General features: G+C 36.7%; 1 protein-coding gene across 1 annotated transcript in view; it reads left to right on the top strand.

The window, feature by feature from the left end:
* LOC145672910 (cytochrome P450 4C1-like) overlaps positions 1-17,338 on the top strand; it is an 84,880-nt gene extending 67,542 nt beyond the window's left edge. Inside the window, exons 11-13 of the mRNA XM_081742111.1 lie at positions 5,724-5,892; positions 11,557-11,736; positions 17,030-17,338. Coding sequence (XP_081598237.1) covers positions 5,724-5,892; positions 11,557-11,736; positions 17,030-17,202 — 522 coding nt within the window. The 3' untranslated portion in view covers positions 17,203-17,338. The remainder of the gene's footprint in view (positions 1-5,723; positions 5,893-11,556; positions 11,737-17,029) is intronic.
* The last annotated feature ends 2,390 nt before the right edge of the window (positions 17,339-19,728 follow it).

Below are 19,728 nucleotides of genomic sequence, written 5' to 3' on the forward strand. Positions count from 1 at the left end.
TCAGACTTCTTCAGACTTTATAACTTCGAAATGTTCAATATTCTATATTTTTCAGAGATTCAATTACTTTTTTCTTTTCTCTCTCTTTGTTCTTCTGTTTATTAGCACATCCTAAAAGACTTGTACTTAACTGTCCTTCTACTTCTTAGTTCTACATTTTGTTTCCATTCTCCTTTTTCATCTTCTCATACAATCAACATTCCTCTTCAGTTCATAGTTAATCCTTCAATTTGTTTTATTAATTTTTTCATTATACCTTCAGTGTCTTATTTTCTTCTCTATTCCCTCATATTGTCTCGTGTTTTATTTTCTTGTATTTCTTCTTTATTCTCCCATACTGTCTCGTGGCCTATTTTCGTCTTATATTTTTTCTCTATTCCCTCTTGCTGTTCATTGCCCTATCTCTTTATGGTATTCGTAAATTGCGTTACTTTTCTCCTTAACTTTAACATGATTTCATATTGTATAATTTTGTTCTTCACCATTTGTTAAACATCTCAACAACATTGCTTCTTTGCCCATTCTGTGCATCTTTTCTTCCTTCTTTTACATCCTTGCTATGTCGAGTATGGTCACCTTTTTGCTTCCTTTTAAACAATCATTGTCTCTGCTAATCCGCATTTTCTTTCCCATATTTCAAAATCCTTGGTGAAACCATGTCTATATAGCCAAATGAAGAGAAAATGAAACACTTGTATGAATAAGTGCAGGGTGTTTTTCTTTATAAACACGCGGATTTCATTTGGGTCCAGAATTTCTAACTAAAGTCCGATTTTCATGTGGTTTGTGGCAAATGATCAAGGAAGGATGGGAGATTTATGGGACTATGTTTACAAGTTTAAATTCATTCGGGGTAATATCGATTACGCCTCAAGGAAAACAGCAAATATTCGTCAGTGATTCGGGGTAATATCGATTACGCCTCAAGGAAAACAGCAAATATTCGTCAGTGTACCTTACAATTCTAATGAAGTGCGGTGCGGTGTGTAAATTTGAGTTTTCTTCGTTAGATGGCAATCTCGCCAAGTTCAATAAGAAACAGAAAACTGGACCGGCTTTATTGGAAATTGTGCTGTACAGTTCTGTGCTACTGTGTGAGTATGATCAGCGCACAGTGAGAATAGTGTACTCTTTGGAACAACATGAGTATATCGTTAAAACTTTGGAGAACGGAATCTGTTGTTGTTATGCAAAGGGCATTCAGAAACAAATTTGCCTCACATTCTCCTCCAGACAGGAACATAATGTGGTCGCTAGTGAATAGATTGGAAAAAACAGGATCGCTTCTGAATGAGACAGGGAAGCATCGTACCGCGCAGGTGGTTGTTGTGAAAGATGTCAGCTATCGACTCCTTCGGTCACCCAAGAAATCTCTCCGTCGTTTGTGGCAAGAAACCGGCTATAGCTATTTAACATGTGATTTATTGGTGTTACCACTAACATCTAATTTGTATTCTCACTAACACTTAATTCGCTTTCTGCAGTTTCGCTTCAAAAATCCAAAAACCTCATTCTAATTGTAAGATACACTGGCGAAAATTTGCTGTTTTTCTTGAGGCGTAATCGATATTATCCCGGATGAATTTAAACAAGTAAACATAGTCCCATAAATCTCTCATCTTCCTTGATCATTTGCCACAAACCACATCAAAATCGGACTTCAGTTAGAAATTCTAAACCCAAATGAAATCCGTGAGTTTTAAAAGAATCACCCTGTACAAACTTAATACCTGTATTTCTACTTGTACTTTAATACTTGTATCTATTTTTAGTAGTCCAAGGCGTAAGTACTCAAGTTAAGATGGTATTGATATAAAACATGGTCGTTTATTTTTAGTTTGAAGCCCAAGAATCTTTTGCACTCAGTTATGTCGGAATGTAAAGAAATCCAAGCTCTCACAGTTGTAACAGAGAATATTTTCGTTACTTGGGTTAAAGTATGATGTGGAATGTCAACTATTCGAGAACTTTTTTGATAGGTGTGGATAGGTTTTAGTTTCGAAATAAATACATTATAATTCAGTCTAACCTTAATAACAGACTTATGGGCATTGGAATGTTTTCTTCACAATGTTCTTGATGTTGTCTAACTTTAATGTATGAAAAATAATACAATAGTTTTCGTCTTACATACATCGTTCCTCGTACATTGCTATACAGCAGTTGTTCTCAACGTGAGGAGCGATTAAGGGGCTCACACAGAAATACAATAGAGCGTCGATTATCCGAACGTCGGTCAACCGAACGACCGCTTAACCGAACTGTGTACTCGCTCGCACCTGTTACTCTCCCACCCTACCGTCCATCATCCCCCTCACTCCCAAACCAAGTTTCCCACAGTAGTCGCCGCACTGAGCCACCGCTGGCGGAACATTGCTTCTAATGGGGCCTTCATAAGGCGCTGCTGACCGGCTAAGCCGCCAGTCGCTGTGTTTCAACAATCAGCACACTTCTGTCGGTTTGGCACTGGCTGTAGAAGTAGCGGCAGTATCAAAGCTGTTCACAGCAACAGCTGCGCCAGCTTAGAGTTGAGGCGTGCCGCTTCGCGCATGGCAAATAAACATGTACAGTTCGATTATCCGAACAAACCAGTTTTCTGAACACCCATGTCCCCCAATTACTTCGGATAATCGACGCTCTACTGTAAACTATATTCACAATCACAAATATTACGAATGTTATAGCAAGGAGGTGTTAAGTATAAAAACACAAAGTAATTATTGCGCAAGAATAGTTGTTCCATAATAATAATAATAATAATAATAATAATAATAATAATAATAATAATAATAATAATAATAATAATAATAATAATAATGCACTACAAGAATGAGCAAAAGTGCTGCTGGAAATGAAAATAAATTCGCGAGATTATTATTATTATTATTATTATTATTATTATTATTATTATTATTATTATTATTATTATTATTATTATTATTATTATTGCTGTATCCCAGTCTAAAACTGCTTCATCTTAAAGGAGCAGTTCGAGTTAAAAACAAGTTTGGTGCAATTGAAAGAGAAACAAAAAATAAGAGATCCGTATTTTTTATATCTTGATAGGCCGTCTCGTTTAGCTTCTACAGGCATTTGTTTTTGATGAATCGTAAATGGTGACGTCATGGGTGGGATACGCGAGAAACTCAATGTGAGTCAGCAACCACTCCCTTGTACGCAGCTGATAAACCTTTAATAGTGCATTGGATTTAATAGATTGTGTTTTGGATTTGTTAGCAGTCTTGCTCTGTGTTGAATTCTTGAGGGAAGTGTTTGTTAGTTGTTTTTCCTATAGCATTAGTATAAAAAAGAGTAGAGAGAGAGAGCAGTAATTACGTTTGTTGTGCGAAACAGTGTTTCTTCCAGACATGTGTTTAGGGTGGCATTGTCTCCCGGAGCTCTGAGAGATTCCCCCGGAGGAGACCAAAATAATACGTCTATAATGTAATAAATATAATAGTATTGTGTAAAAATAATGTGCCTCTTCGAATAGTATGTGTCCCCCCCCCCGGTTTTTTCTGAAAGAAACACTAGTGTGAAGTAGAAAACACGTGTTAGTACAGCGCGTGCTGTGTCTGTGAAGTGAAGTAGAAATGCCTAACATCTGCTGTGTTTTCGGTTGTAATTCTTGTGCAATTGAAGCTGAGGACATAAAGTATGTTTTCTTACATTTCTAAGTCGTGAGAAATCACCAGATCGATATAAATTATGGCTCAAGAAAATCAATGGGAAAAAAATGTAGCAAATAAAATCACTCATGTTCCAGACATCTTGAAGAGCCTGCCTTCGAGAAGTCAAGTTTACTAAAAGAAAAGTTAATGCCAGTGGCGGATCTAGGCTGGAGCCGGGGGCCTAGGCCCCCCAGTTTTTGAGTGACAAAATTGATTTAAGCTATTATTTACATATTTTTGAAAGTTTTTAGTAAACATGATATACATATAGTCTGGGTTCTGACTCCCCCCTGAGTTTTTACCCTCTAGATCCACTTCTGGCTAATGTCACGAGAATTATTTACACGCAAACTGAGAAAGAATGCTATTCCAAGTATATTATTGAAAGGTTTAAAATCGGAGCCATTGAACAAGCACCGATCTATGTCCAGTTAGCAACATACAAATATCGTACAAGACGCAACTGATGGTTGTAGTCAAGACGAGGCATTAGAGGGTAATAGAGACTGTCACTCATGATTATGAAGATACTGCTTTAGAAATAAACTATACAATGTGAATTAGGGAGTGAAATATACCGGCTTGTAGAAGAAATCAGTGACGATGAATATTCCTCAAGACATTGATCCATCGTTGAATTTCTCTGTATCATGTGACAATGATGATGAAATGGGTGATGAGAGTTGTTCCGCGGACAGCTATGAGAATAAAAGAAATTTAACCGGTGAAGTGTTTTTCGTATTCTGGCAAACTTTACAGATGTTATTTCATTTTTATCTCATATGTTACGCTCCTGTACGTACCTTGAAGCACAAAATTATAGAGTCAGCGTTAAAAATTGCAACAAAACGTGAAAATGAACATACTTATATTTGGGAATCAGAAGAATGATTAAAGAAAAGGTACTTAGGTGTTGCAGCAATCTCGTCCGCCATCTATTTACATATTGGTTTCGATTTTTTTTGGGGGAGGAAACGTTGAACTCATGCTTTATAGGATACGTTTTATAATATTATAAAAACGTTTGTAAAGCCCACCATCAGATATTATTTTTTACATGCAGATGGTATTTGTAAGTCTTTGGAATCAGTTCTGGGAAAGGAAATTGCACTTAGAACGTGCCACTGCACCTCTCACAAACGAAATGCTTGGCACTGTGTAGTATGTAAGCCTGCTCTCGCTCCTTGCCCACCTATGACGTCATCATAAAATCTTTCTTCCTCTGTTACTTGCTAACGACTGAACGTATCGCGATCAAACAAACACCATTCCTTTTAGAATTTTCAACTCTACAAATGGAAATACATTGTAAAAAATGCATTTCTAAGTCGAACTGCTCCTTTAAAAATCTGACGGCCGTCTCTGGCAAGTGAAGATTATTTGAAGAGTTTTTCTTCTCCAAAGAACTTCCTGACCATATGACAGGTGTCTAGTATTACTGATTTTTGTAGACTTGTTAAGAGATGGTTTGCGTTCATCTGTTTAAGTTGGGTCACAGTACTTTGAAGGACAATTGCTGTAGTTCAGATAATGATTGATCTTTCTGTGACTTTCTGACATTTCCATAACTTTTTTGATTTCAGCTGTCAGGTCTTTATATTTGCTTATTTTCGTACTGTTATTATTATTATTATTATTATTATTATTATTATTATTATTATTATTATTATTATTATTATTATTATTATTATTATTATTATTATTATTATTATTATTATTATTATTATTATTATTGAAGATTTGAAAATTCAATGGTAATCTAATACCCCAGAAGGGTTCAGACAGAAAGCACGGAGTACTTACGAGCGGGAATAAGCGGAGACTTGAAATATGCACGGTTTACGGAGGGTGACACCAGCTAAACAAAGTTAGGAACTATAGCATACAGGCAATAGAAGTCCGAAAACAATATGACTCTTTAAATAGTGTGTGTGTATTTTTTTTAGCGTAGTATAACGTATTTTCTGTTAATATTTCTAGAAGTTGATAGTAATGCAGTCAATTTTATATTGGATATCGTTAGTTATTAATCGTATGTTTGGTTGTTTTCAGGCGAAAGTAATAGAAGAGTTAGACAGCATATTTGGTGACTCTGATCGTCCGGCGACAATGCAAGATTTGCAAAATATGAAATACTTGGAAAGATGCATTAAAGAAACTCTTCGAATCTACCCAAGTGTTCCTCTGATCTCACGGAAGCTAAATGATGACTTACAGCTAGGTAGGAATTAAATATAAGGATGTCTCCTCTTAGTTTTCCTGTTCACAACTAGATGGTCATACATCCTGGTTTGCGTAAACATTTTCTGGTCTTTAATCTTTTAAGACTTAAAAAATAAAAATAAAATGAAACCTTTAATTTTCACGTTCCACGTTTGTGTACTGTAGGCTAAAGGAGTCGGATGATTAATTAATCTAAATAATTAGTGGAATCAGACTGTGGGGGGAAAGAGGAGAACCCCGACAGGCACGTAGCCAGGATTTCGCAATAGGGGGGGTCCGAGACATGAAATACTGTGGTTGTCACACCAGAGTTCGATTATTCTCAACTATTTTATTGGTAACATACTTTGGTTCGTTTAGTTGGATTTCGGGGGGGGGGGGGTTAACATGAAATATTGTGGTTATCACACCAGGGGCTCGATCAATCTAAACTATTTTACTAGCAACACATATTGGTTTGTTAGGACTAGAAAATGAGGACATGTTAGTAAGTATTTTAGTAGCAAACTATGAAGAAATCTCGAATAAAAGAATATTTAAAAGATTTTACAATATCTATATTTCTTCTTCTGTTCATTCATATATAACAATTTTCCTTTCATTATGACCTCAACTATTTTTTAAAAAAAGTACGTATCCAATAATGTAAAATATTATATAATATCTGCGTTCCTTTCTCTGTTGAATCAAATGTTAACAGAACTTGCTTTTCACATAACTTTTTGTTTCTATTATTCCGTCAACTACTGTCTGTTCCAAATGACAAGTTAAAGAAGCAGTTGAAAACCGTTTCTGAAATAACATGTTTGATCTACAAAGAAGCGATGATGAAAAATTATTTTTATGTTTCGCTTTTTATTTTTAACGCTGATTCTTCCTATTTCTCGTTTCTTTTTGTTTCATCCTTCATTAATTTTTCTTTAATTTCTGGTCTTGAAGGGGGGGGGTCCGGACCCCCCGGACCCACCCTTTTGGCTACGTGCCTGACCCCGAGAAAATCCACAGACATGATTGATACAACCCAAACTTTTGAGATGTCACAGTATTTTATTTTAAACCGAGAATTGGAGACATTTTCTACACTACTCTTCGAAAAAACTGAATTAAGTAAATTTTGTAAAGAAGTTAAGTTCGCGCTTGTTTATTTATTTTAAAAGTTTGTGAATATATATTTATTGGTAACTGTTTCGAGTTTTCTCAACTCTTAATATTATCATGTTGCGTATATATTATTTACCTTCTCTAATTATTGTTGAGAAAAGTTCTGAACGTCGTTCTTATTAATTACCAGGGCCCGGATCTTGTTAACCTAACATTTTCTAAAAAGTGACCTATAAAATGACACTAAACTTTCTGTAAAATGACCCTAAAATTCTCAAAAAATTGACCTTAAAACTTGCGTTCCCAAAAGATTCTGTAACTCACGAGTATTATTCCTTATTATTCATTCACGAATATTCAAAAGTTTCAAATTAAACCAATTGAGAATGCTCCAAGAGCATCATAGCCAGAACGAACTTAAAATAAAAAGAATGGAGAGATGGAACGAGAAGGATTACTGTAATTATTACTACGTGTAAAAGTAAATATTTTTATCCACACCTTCTCTTTCCCGCAAAAAAAATCGCAAAATATAATCTTTCTATGACTTATGGTTCCTTAAATCTTCCGATATTTCAAATTTCTTGGCCAATATCTGGGGAACGATGGCAGTTGACCAGTAGCCACTTGGCCAGTGACCACCGGTTAATATTGGTACCAAAATATTTACTATTCTCTTAAGTATTGATCAACACCAATATCATCTCTCTATGACTTACGGTTCCCGAGATATTTGACCTTAAATTTTCCGAAATCGGAACTATTTTTTGGCCAATATCTCGGGAACGGTAAGTCATTGAGAGATGATATTGGTGTTAATCAATACCAATAGTGGCCACCAGTAAACAGTGGCCGCCAGTTACTATTTGATACCAAAATATTCCTCCTAGTATTGATCAACACCAGTATGATCTCTCTATGACTTACGGTTCCCGAGACATGGCTTTTTAAATCTTCGGAAATCGGCCATTTTTTGGCCAATATCTCAGGAACGGTAAGAGTGAGGCTAAAAATTCTGTCACTTTCTTAGATAGTTTTTGATGCTCTATCAAATGAAGGGCCCAAAATTGAGAAAATCGCAAATAACAGACAGACGGACAGACACACAGACGTAGAGAGTTCAGTAACGAACTTTTTAAGTTCGTTGAAAATATTCCTTCACGCGTTGTTAGATTAGTTTTCCGCCCTTTTAGCTATATATATATATATATATATATATATATATATATATATAGGGTGGGTGCACCATATATGGAATACGTTCCTAATATGAAATACCAGATTATTTTGTCTGCTATGTTCTGCCACTGAGTGGACTGTACGTAAACTTGTACACAGTGACACCCTCAGTCTGCGCATGAGTGGTTTGCTGCCGAACGATAACAAGCCATTTTCTTTTGTTGCAGAATATTTTTCTGAAGAACTCGAGTTTTTCGAACGTATCTTTCCAGACTGCTGAATGTACGCAAAGAGTTATGTATTATTGTTGAGTTTGTGATATTTAGATTACATATATAGTGTACCATAAAGGCTTAAAGATTCAGTACACAGAGAATCACACAAGCGTGTGTAGGAAGAGAACTATTCAAAATGGCGATTTTCCTAATATGGAATACTAGCAGAATCCTAATATGGAATACTCCTAATTATAACAATTACTACTCTTAAAGAAACAAATAAATACATTTATTAGCTTAAGGAAAGGAACAAAGGAAGTGTTCGGGTCTCCAACTCCGAGATCACATCGGCCTTTAAGTTAAGTCTACGAATTGGAAAGGACTCGACCCTGGCCTAAGGAAAAGTATCATCCCGGCATACGCCTAATGATACTGAGGAAAAGCAGGGAAAACTTCACCAAAGGCCGGTGCCAGGATAGGCGGTCTGAGCAGGGATCGTGCCCATCCTCGAATTATCCAAATATCGCATTGTAGACAAATGAGCATGTTTTGTTCTAGTATTCCATTTTAAGAACAGGTAGTGTTCCATATTAGGAGCGGGGTGTGCCTGATATGGGAAATTGAGTTTCTTTCACTTTTGTAATATTGTAAAAAATCATTAATGAGGAACAAACTTTCATACTTGCATTTTGTTTTGCAAAGGTACCACAAGTAGTATGATGTATAATATTTTTATTCTGGAGTACGCATTTCTGAGAAATAAAGAAGAAACAAAAAGTATTCCATATTCGGTGCCATTACCCTATATATATATATATATATATATATATATATATATATATATATATATATATATATATATATATATATATAAGCTGAAGCTGAGAACGTATGTCGCATCTCTATTAAACATCAAGTAAAGTTTTAGAACAAACGATAACACAAATCTGTGAGTTTTACGTCCCACGGTTATGCCGGTTAGGCTAAAGAAGACGGTGATGATGGGTAATGAATGAAATGGTGGAATGAAGAAAGTGGGAGGAAACGGGAGAACCCCGAGAAAACCCACGCACACTGTGTTTGTCCACCACAAAGTTCACTTGGCGGGGGCTGGGATCGAACCCGGGACCCCAAGCACCAGAGGAGAACGCTCTACCACTGAGCCACCGTGGCCCCAAAACGATAACACATTTTACATGTACTGTACAGATACGAACATTTCTTTTGCTGTCTGAAGACAAAGTTTAAGTTGATTCTCAATATACACTAAATTTTTAAGATAGACAAATATATAAGTTGAGACTTTTAAATGTAATATTAACTAAAATGAGTTTTTATAATTACTATTTTTGACATAGATACAAATTTCAACATAATAGAAATTTCACCGTTCCCCCTTCTTTGAGGTTGAAACACTTATTCTTGTATAGAGTTTAAATACCAAATTTCACATCTTCAACTTAAACAAATTCTCACATTGGATACCTTCTCAAAACAAAGGAAGGGAAACAAAAGAATTTTAGAAATGTTTGTTTTTTCCCCTTAGAAGTGAAGTTTTCGAAAATGCTTAACAGTACTTCCAAATGAAAAGTTTATGTGTCGTATATTACCTCTTTATAGGAATTTGTCAGATACACTATTCATGGTAAAAAAAAAAAAAAAAAAAAAAAAAAAAAAAAAAAAAAAAAAAAAATCTTTAGCAGAGATGAACTAAGTCAGTGGGTCATGGGTGAGCAGAATATGATTCACTGTGACGCACCACCCTCCGGGACCCACTCTGACTCACCAACCCAGCATGACAGACTCTGACCCACCAACCTACTCTACTCAATATATTGTAGACAGCATCTGAACACAGATGAATTTGTCTACGTTTTATTTTCAAGACCTCAATTTTCCTTCCTTTTTCATTTGTTTCTATTTATTTATTTATTTATTTATTTGTGATGAGTATATCTAAGTGAAAAAAAGAACTTCATACACTTTTGGATAGTGATATTCGTAACTGTACTAATAATAGCAGTAGAACTTACTACTTGGCTTTCAAGATACAGTCGGATTTTCACTTTTTTTTCTTTACGTTTTTGCCTATTTTGTCTTCATTTGAGATTTTCAAATTTCATCCTATTTTTCACTGAAAAGTATCTGTAATTCAACAAGGAAATAATTATATATGATAATTAAATTGAAATTTTCGTAATATGTCCATGACAAACACTTTACCATTTTATATCGTAAAGGTCAGGTGCACTGGTATTGCAACAGAGCGGTGCTGGAGCGATTGACCGTAGAAATTCAAACTTCGTTTAGTGATAATTTCACAGCTTTCTTTTATTACAAGTGTAAACTCTTTAGTCAGTGCAGAGGAGGCTGGGGATCATGGGTCAGACGATGGGTTTTGGTGGTCATGGCGATTCGTAGGTCCAATGAGTCGTGGGTCATCGGTCAAGTTTCCATCTTTACGATACATACGTATTTCCAAAAATCTCTCTCTTTATTCATTGTTCATAACAAATGGAGTGTTCTGTCCACATTTCACATTTCTACCTGTAGTATTATATCCTGGGTGATACTTAGGGATGCGCACGAGACGAGTCGAGACGGGATTTTCCTGACAGAATTCGAGTCGAGACACGGCTCTTCCAATAGAGAAATATACATTTTTCGAGCCGAGACATCACTTTTACAGCACATTTTCGAGACGAGACAGCCACAAATCTTGTCTCATGCGCATCCCTAGTGATACTAAATCACTCACTTCCATTCCTTTATATAAATGGAGTACATTATGTGTTTACTTAATGTACAGAGACAGTAGAATATTGAGCAAGTTTCTTTCCTTACTTTGAAGTGATAAAAGTTTAATTTTTACCCATATAAACTCTTCATAAGCTATCACTAAGTACAATACTTTGAATATGTATTTTAATTGTTGAAAGAAAACTGGAAGGTAACCTAACTATATTTCTTTGAGGAGTTCTCGTTTAAAGTTGTGTGAAAGTTCACAGCCAGCAAAAAGTGTTTAGAATTGTTGAAGAGACAATGTGTCATTTGGTACACTTAAGATATTGCATGCAATTCGGTACAATTCAGAATAGGAACGAATACCCGACTGTGACATTAGATTTTCAATAATCTACTCTTTTCTTATTTTCTCTTTTCAGAGAACTACTTAATACCAGCAGGTTCTGTAGTTACTCTGCATATATTTGATATTCATAGGAATCGTGAGATATTTCCCAACCCAGAAGAATTTAATCCTGATAATTTCCTGCCAGAAAGGGTACAAGGACGACATCCTTACGCATATATCCCGTTCAGTGCTGGACCTCGAAACTGTATAGGTAAGAATCGAAAATAATACAATATAATCCCAATTAAAGGCTCCCTTGTTTTACGAAAGATTAATTTGATCGTGGAAAGTAACTCTATATACAGACACTTATCAATTTAATAGAAACACGTCTGACGTCTAGGTTGGAAACGGTCAGTCGGCGACCATAGTGCTAGGTTATTGTTGTTGGTGTGTTAGGGCAGACCCCATGCTAAGTCAGGAGCAGTAAAATTGCAGTGTGCAGTGAATTGAGTACACAGTGACAGTGTAAAATGGACGATGTCTCTTATTGCCAAAGAGAGTAAAACTGTTGGCGCTCAGTTATGTGGTGCGACCATAACGAAAGTGCCATGTGTCGTGCAAGGTAATGACGACCTACAAAACTCACGATGAAACCACATCGGCTACGAGGAATAGTGGTCGGAAAAGGAAACCATCAATGTCAGGTTTCGCGGAGTATTAAAGCAAATTGTCACTAAAGACTGTCGTTGAACTCAGGTGCAAATAACGGAGGAACACCAGTAGTTCTTTTCACAGCTGGATGGATAATCACAGTCTGCCGCGAGCTACCTAATAGGAGCATTAACTAGAGGTCGACTTTTAAGGACAATTCGCTGGTAAGGGACCATTACGCTTTAACACGACACAAATGGTGCCGTAAACATGCAACATTGACCGCTGGTGGCTGTGAATGTCTGATGTGGTGGAATGAGTCATCTTCACCTTATTTCAAATCACAGGCCGTGTTTATGTGTGCCGGAGTACGAAAGAAGCCCATCAGTGTCTCCGCTCAACCGTGAAACATGGTGGTGGTTTTGTGATGTATGAACCGTATATCGTGGTTTTCAGTGGGTCTCTATACTGACACTTACCGGTCGCACTAATAGCAACGACTACGTCGCCATTGTCCAGATGTTTCGAGGCAATGGCGACATATATCTCGATGATAATGCGCCCATTCGCACAGCTGGAGCTGTTGCGGTGTGGTTAGAGGATGAAATTGAATAACTCTACTGGTCTACCCAATTTCCGGACTTGAACATCTATGGTCGATTTTGGAGACACGTATCCGGTTCAGAATTTCATCTCAATGCTCACTCACGGAACTGTGTGATACAGTGTATTCAAATTGGTGTAATATTTACGACCTCTATGACTCCCTTGCACGTCACATGAGAATTGTTCTGAGCATGCAACGTGATCCAATGGTATAGTAGTATGGTAAATTCTACTTTCTTAAGATGTTTTTATTAAATCGACAAGGGCCAATTCCTTATCATATTTTTCACTGAAAATGAAATTCAAAGGGTTGCACAAGTAACCAATTAGATTGGGTTAAAATTGTGGCAGAGTGGCGATATCGTTGCTGCTTCTTCTGATTCGCAACTTGAGGAGAAAGAAAACCGGCTGTTTATCAGGCTCGGTGGCTTTAGAGGAAAAAACACTGAAGACCTAGAAGAATAACACTGGTATACAAATTTTGATCAAGGGCGTGCTTATGTTGGTTTTTCGTCGGTTTCTTAATGATTTGCACCCACTGAACACGAGTATGGCAGTTATTTTCCCGTAAGGTCAAAATTTGTGATGTCATAAGCATATCAGATTTTATTGAAACAGAACATATTATACAATTGTATAAGTATCTTATGAGAACGTTGAACTATACGCATAACACAAACATTAAAGTCATGCTTCTGTTGATTTTTCATTGGTTTGTTAATGATTTGCACCTGCTCAACACGAGTATGGCAGTTATTTTCCCGCAATGTCAAAATTTGTAATGATGTAAGCATATTAGATTTTACAATTGTGTCTCCTAGGAACATTGAACTACAAACATAACACACACATTTTGGACATCAATTTTCTGGGTAACAAAAATCTACATAGCAATACATAAATACCAAAATATATGAATATTACATTTCTTATAAAAAAAATATAGCTATATAAAAGTACTTGAGATTGGAGGAAAGTGTTCATCAAGTACTGGAATTCCGTAATTAAAAGTGAAGGTTTGTGTTTATTTTTCTTTTGTGGAAAACGTTCACTTCATCACGGAATAACCCTCAAATATAATCACCCATCATTCCACAGTCCCACCTTCCTTGGTATCTGCTTTCCATTACCTGAATGTCCTCATGGAAACGTTCCCCGTGCTCTTCGCTAACATCTAAATTCTCCCTAAAGAAATCCAAATGTGAATGAAACATATATAATTTTAAAAACCTTCTACATCCCAATGCTCGATATTGATCAATGAGTGTCTTAACTTGGTGATCAAACACTTCACTTCGGTTATACACAAGAAATCCCGTCACCAACTTATGAAAGGCCTCCCAAGCGTTTCTTTCCAACTCCGTCATTTATTTTTTTTTTTTTGTTTGTTTAAGTGTAGCAGTATTAAGCATGATACGAATCTGAGGCCCTGTGAAAATGCCAGCCAGAACTTTTGCCTCTGATAAAGCTGGAAACATTTGTTTCATACATTGTGGGGCAGGTGAATTGCGATCCAGAGCTTTCACAAATTGTTTTGCCATACCCAGCTTAATATGTAATGTTGGGAAGAGAATCTTCTCCCTGGGCACTAATGCTTCATTTATCACATTATGTGTTCCTGGAATAAGCTCCGTTCTTTCAGGCCACACCGTGCGATCATAATGCTCGTTAGTTGTCCGACTGTCCCAGAGACATAGGAAGCAAGAATATTTAGTATAACCACTTTGCAACCCAAGAAGAACACCAATAATTTTGAAATCCCCACACACGTCCCATTGATGTTCCTCATATTTAGTTTTCTCCAACATCAGCTTCACACTTGAATAACTCTATTTCATCAATTTACAATTCTGCTATGTATCTTTAGAATCTATATTCTCTGTTTCCTACTCCGAACGACATCTTTAATAACAAATGCGATATCACCTGGCGAGTATCGAAATAAAAGCACGCAAATTGCTATGCATATATCAGTATAGGAGAAAAATAAAACATGCTTATATCACTGAAAATATTGACACTACATAAAAATAAGTGCCAAATTCGTGTTCAGGGGGTCAAAATACATAAAAATTCATCAATAAATAATAATAAGCAAAATTTTGTATACCAGTGTAGTATAAGTATATTGACATCAGTTGATACACTACGCTGTAAGAGGGTATTCCGAAAGTTTCCGGACTGATACAAAAATCTAGCTACTGGTTCACGGCGTATAGTTCAATCTATGAAAGTAATAACACATTAGTTTCAACTAAGACTGCGACAGTTTGGTGGATGCAACTCTTTGAGTCAGCCATGTTTGTGCCTTCCATGGCAATGTTCCAGTTTACACGACTAGTTTTGGCAAGGTTACAGTGAAAGACTGTACCTTTGACTAGATTATGCACTCACTCTATAACACAGATCTAGGACTTCAGCCTTGGAAACTATCCCAGCATGGACTGAAGCATTGTCATGTAGGATGCAAGTTAGGCGCACAGTAAATGATTCGAATCACTGCTTCCAGCGAACCGACGCAGCTATACAGTTCAAACAATACGTTATTTCTTCCATAGATGGCACTATGTGCAATGAACAGGTTATTACCAGTGGAGTGACGTTTTAGTATCACGCCGAATTTTTTTTAAAAATACCCTCGTATATCGCAAATACATAACTCATTTCTCTTAATCAAATTCAAAAGCAACATTTTTCCTGTTCTAGCTCTACGTGATCATAAAACTTTCTTTAATTATGTGAGGTTTCTTGCTCGCCTTGTAATCCTACACAGAGTTCTTCTCTACTTCGGCAGTCTCCTACTAGTTCCGCTCCATGTTTTCAACATTTTGTCCAACTTTATCCAAATATTTCCGTAGGCAGATAGCGTGCTGAAAATGTATGTATATACTTGTATTAGGAGATATTCCAAAATCCAGTGCACTTGGGACAAAAATTAATAATACAGAGACATTAGTTACATTTTTAGAAACTCAGTGGCTACATTCATACATAATTATTATTAATCTGCGTACATTTTTGTAGTCTGTAAATCTACTTAAGAAAAGAAGTCCTGATGTCAGGTTTTGGCATTGCTCATACGCTGCATCGGTTACGTGTTGACGAAGCTCGTAATATTTGCCAAGTATATTGGCTACATTTTTTTTTTTTTTTTTTTTTTTTTGGAAAGCCCTAGGAAATCACAGGGACGAGATCAGGTGAGTAAGGCAGTGCGTACAGAAATTGAATCCCTAATATTTTTGGAGCTCCTTCGTGGCTAAGCGGTAAGCGGGAGACCCGGGTTCGATTCCCGGCGGGAGCTCATGTGGTTCGGATTCCACGTTAATCAGTAGGTCCACGTCTCATATAGCCTCGCTGCTGAAAGGGACGTTAAACTGTAAATCACTCACTCCCTCACTATTTTGGAATTAATCGATGGGTTATTATCGCAAGTTAGTCAACACTTCGAACAAACATTTGCTCACTTAGGTATGAGATGTCACTGTTTTCCTCATGATCAAAAGGGATGGCAACCATGTTTCTTCTTTGCACATGAAAACGGAAACATGACCTTGATTTCCGAGTTTCTGATGCTCAGTGCTGCCCAAGAGATGACACAGATTTTTCGTGTCGAGATTCGAAGGAGAGCGCACGAAGTGAAGATAAAGATCATTCTTCTGCCTTCAGAACAAGGGACACCTATAGCAACGATTTCTTTGCGTAGTACAAGTCTTCCGTAAAAACTCTGAACACACTTGTTTTCTTATACTTCCCTCGCTCAACCTTCATTTTCATCTTGATGGTTGCTTCTTCTGGCAAAATTTGCCAAATGGCTTCCACATTAGTGTTTGCTCTTGATATTCGGAGCCTACATTTCCATGCTCCGTCCACTATGCTGAAATAACTGGTTTGGCAGCGAACAAACTACCACTGCACAGTTCTTTAAAATGGCGCTTGCTCATCAAGGGGTTCAGATAACTTGACGGAACTTTGGTCTGCTGATATGCTACGATTAAAACAGTACTTCATTAACATTTCATTTTCTTCGTCACAAGAGGTTACTTGCAGACGCAAGTACTTCCTTTGTTTATTCCGCATCTCCATGATCAATCTGAAATATTTGTTTTAAAGACAATCCTGCTAACTTTGTGTAAACTTACATCAAAATCTCACCGGTATAGAGGAGGTTGGGGTACAGACTTTTGGAACCGTCCTTGTATGTTTTCCTAATTGTTTTCTGTGATAATATTTAGGATAAGGGTAATTTTAGATTGCAAAGCTATAAGCAAAGTAAACCAGTTCTCATCTATGTTTTCTATTTTCAGGTCAAAAATTTGCTCTTCTGGAAGAAAAAACTGTTCTGTCAACAGTATTGAGGCAATACACTTTGGAAGCGATAGATAAGCGAGAAGACGTAGAAATTCTAGGAGATTTGGTCCTTAGACCAGCCAATGGGCTTCGGCTACGAATCACGCCTCGCTTCACACAAGCAAGATAACGTTTTACTTTCTTTACATAGAATGAGTTATGTATGTTTAAAGTAAAAGAAAGATCATGTAACTGTTGTATAATTTTATAAACTTATCATGATGAAATACGTCTAAACCACTTTATTAAACGTTTTTTTTTCAAAAGATCTGAAACATTTTCTTTTAGTATATAACTTCTATTCTTTATATATATACGATATATATATATATATATATATATATATATATATATATATATATATATATATATATATATATATATATATATATATATATATATATATATATATATCGTATCATTTCAATGAATGTAATGGTGGAATGAAGAAAGTGGGAGCAAACGGGAGAACCCCGAGAAAACTGACGGACACGGTGTTTGTCCACCATAAAGTTTACATGGAATGAGCGGGGATCGAACCAAGGACCCCACGCACCAGAGGTGAGCGCTCAACGTTTAACGGTAGACATATTAGTACTACATAGTATACTCTAATAGAAACATAACTCAAATGTTTTATTTATATACTTCTCGTGACACGGAGGTATTTTGATAACTTCTGGATAAAATTAAGAAAAAAGTCAGGCACAAATTTTGTACATAAACTTACAGAAGTCAATGAGAAAAATTTCGAATCGAGATGAGAAAAGTTTTTCGAGGATCGATACGGCACGAGAAAGTATTCTTCGAGAATCCAGACGGGAAGGAAGTTCTACAAAATTTACAACACGAGATGAAAATGTATACTCATGTCCAAAATAATTGTCGGATATCTATGACTGTCTTCTTGTAAAAATATAATTTGATAATGATTTTGCAGGGTACCTTTAATACTGATACTATGTGTATAATCGGGAAATGTATATTTGTGGTAAATTTCATAGGAAAAGAATTATAAATACGAAAATTAGAATGAGTAAAACAAAATGTTGCTAAATGGACAAGAAAGTTTTATTTTCGTTTTATTGTTCTTATTTACTGCTCTTTTGACATGAAATTTACGACATACATGTCTTTGATGATGATTTTACACATACTAACATTATAAGAAATACCCTACAAATTCGTTATCAAATTATATTTGTACAACAGCATATTTATAGACATGCGACAATAATTTTGGACATGAGTGTACACTTATTCACCGTATATTGATCCTCTGTTCACTGTAAAAGGCTTGAGACCGATTATGAACTTCAACGATGATAGAACTCAACGATTGCTTACTATTTTAGTCGTATTGAAAGAGGAATACTTGATTAGGTTTCAGAGGATTCCAGAACTCTTGTATGTATATAGTGGATGAATGTAACTACTAAAGCCTGTGACAAACATCTTGGCATTTCGGTTGGACGAATAAAACGCAAGCTCTGGCGCGACGTTGCCAAGGCTATGGCTATGGCTAAGCAGACAAACTACAGCGCGATCAGGTGACAGAGAAGTGGATGTTTACAAAATAAATGTCGCAATACCGCTGGCCTCTCATTTGCTAGCCACATTTAAAGGGAACTTGGAGCGCCGCCTTGAAATGCCAAGATGTAACGACTTTCTCCCTGTGCGCTCTGTTCTCGCATTGATTGGTTGGATATAAATTAAGTGTCCCTTTCAGCACCGAGGTTATATGAGATTTGAACCTATAGGTCAACGTGGGATCCAATCATGAACTTCTGTTGGCAATAGAACCCCGATCTCTCACGCTGTTGACGCGTATGCTAATCATATAGGAACCCCCGCTATATTCTCTCATTGCGTAGCACGTGCAGTTGGGACAGTTGACCTACATCTATTATATTAAATAAAAGTGAACCTAACGGTGTTCGACGACTACTTAGAGTGCTACACCGATTTTTAATGATCTTCGGTATATGAGTGGACCCGGGCGCCTAACAAGTTTTCAGCATATTTTTGGTAAGGAGTGAAAGGTTGAGGAGAGGTAATACGTGAAAGTAATCGAGAACGATCGATGTTAATGTCTAATCCATAGTTGAGTTGAGTTGATTTTGAGTTGAACGTCTCTTTCAGCAGTAAGGCTATGTAAGGCGAAGCCTACTGATTAACGTGGAATCCGAACGAAATGAGCTCCCACTGGGAATCAAACCCAGGTCTCCCGCGCCAAAGGCGCGAACGCTAACCGCTTGGCCACGAAGGAGCTCATGTCTAATCCATAGTGAATAGCTGAGATTAATAATGAAATTCTCGAAGCCGTTTCAGTTCAAATTCACGTCCTATCAGCTCGGGTCGTGATGAGAAAGGGTGACACGTAAAATTAATTAAAAGGTATCTATATTAGAGCTCAGTATACAGTTTTCGGGGTCGATCAGATAAATAATAACACTCTCTATGCCGTTCAAGTCCAAATTCATCCTCTATCGACCTGGTAGCGAATGTTCGGAGGTGGGAAAGATGTGAGAGGTAAACATAATCGAAAACTATCGACAATAGTGTGCAGTCGATACTGTTCGAGGTCGATGAGATTCCCCACGCAATTTCAGTCCAGTACCATTCCACATCTCGATGGGTATGGGAAGGGTTTACA

This window comes from Thermobia domestica, chromosome 16 (assembly GCF_964235325.1).
Source record: "Thermobia domestica chromosome 16, izTheDome1.hap1.1, whole genome shotgun sequence".
Taxonomy (NCBI): domain Eukaryota; kingdom Metazoa; phylum Arthropoda; class Insecta; order Zygentoma; family Lepismatidae; genus Thermobia; species Thermobia domestica.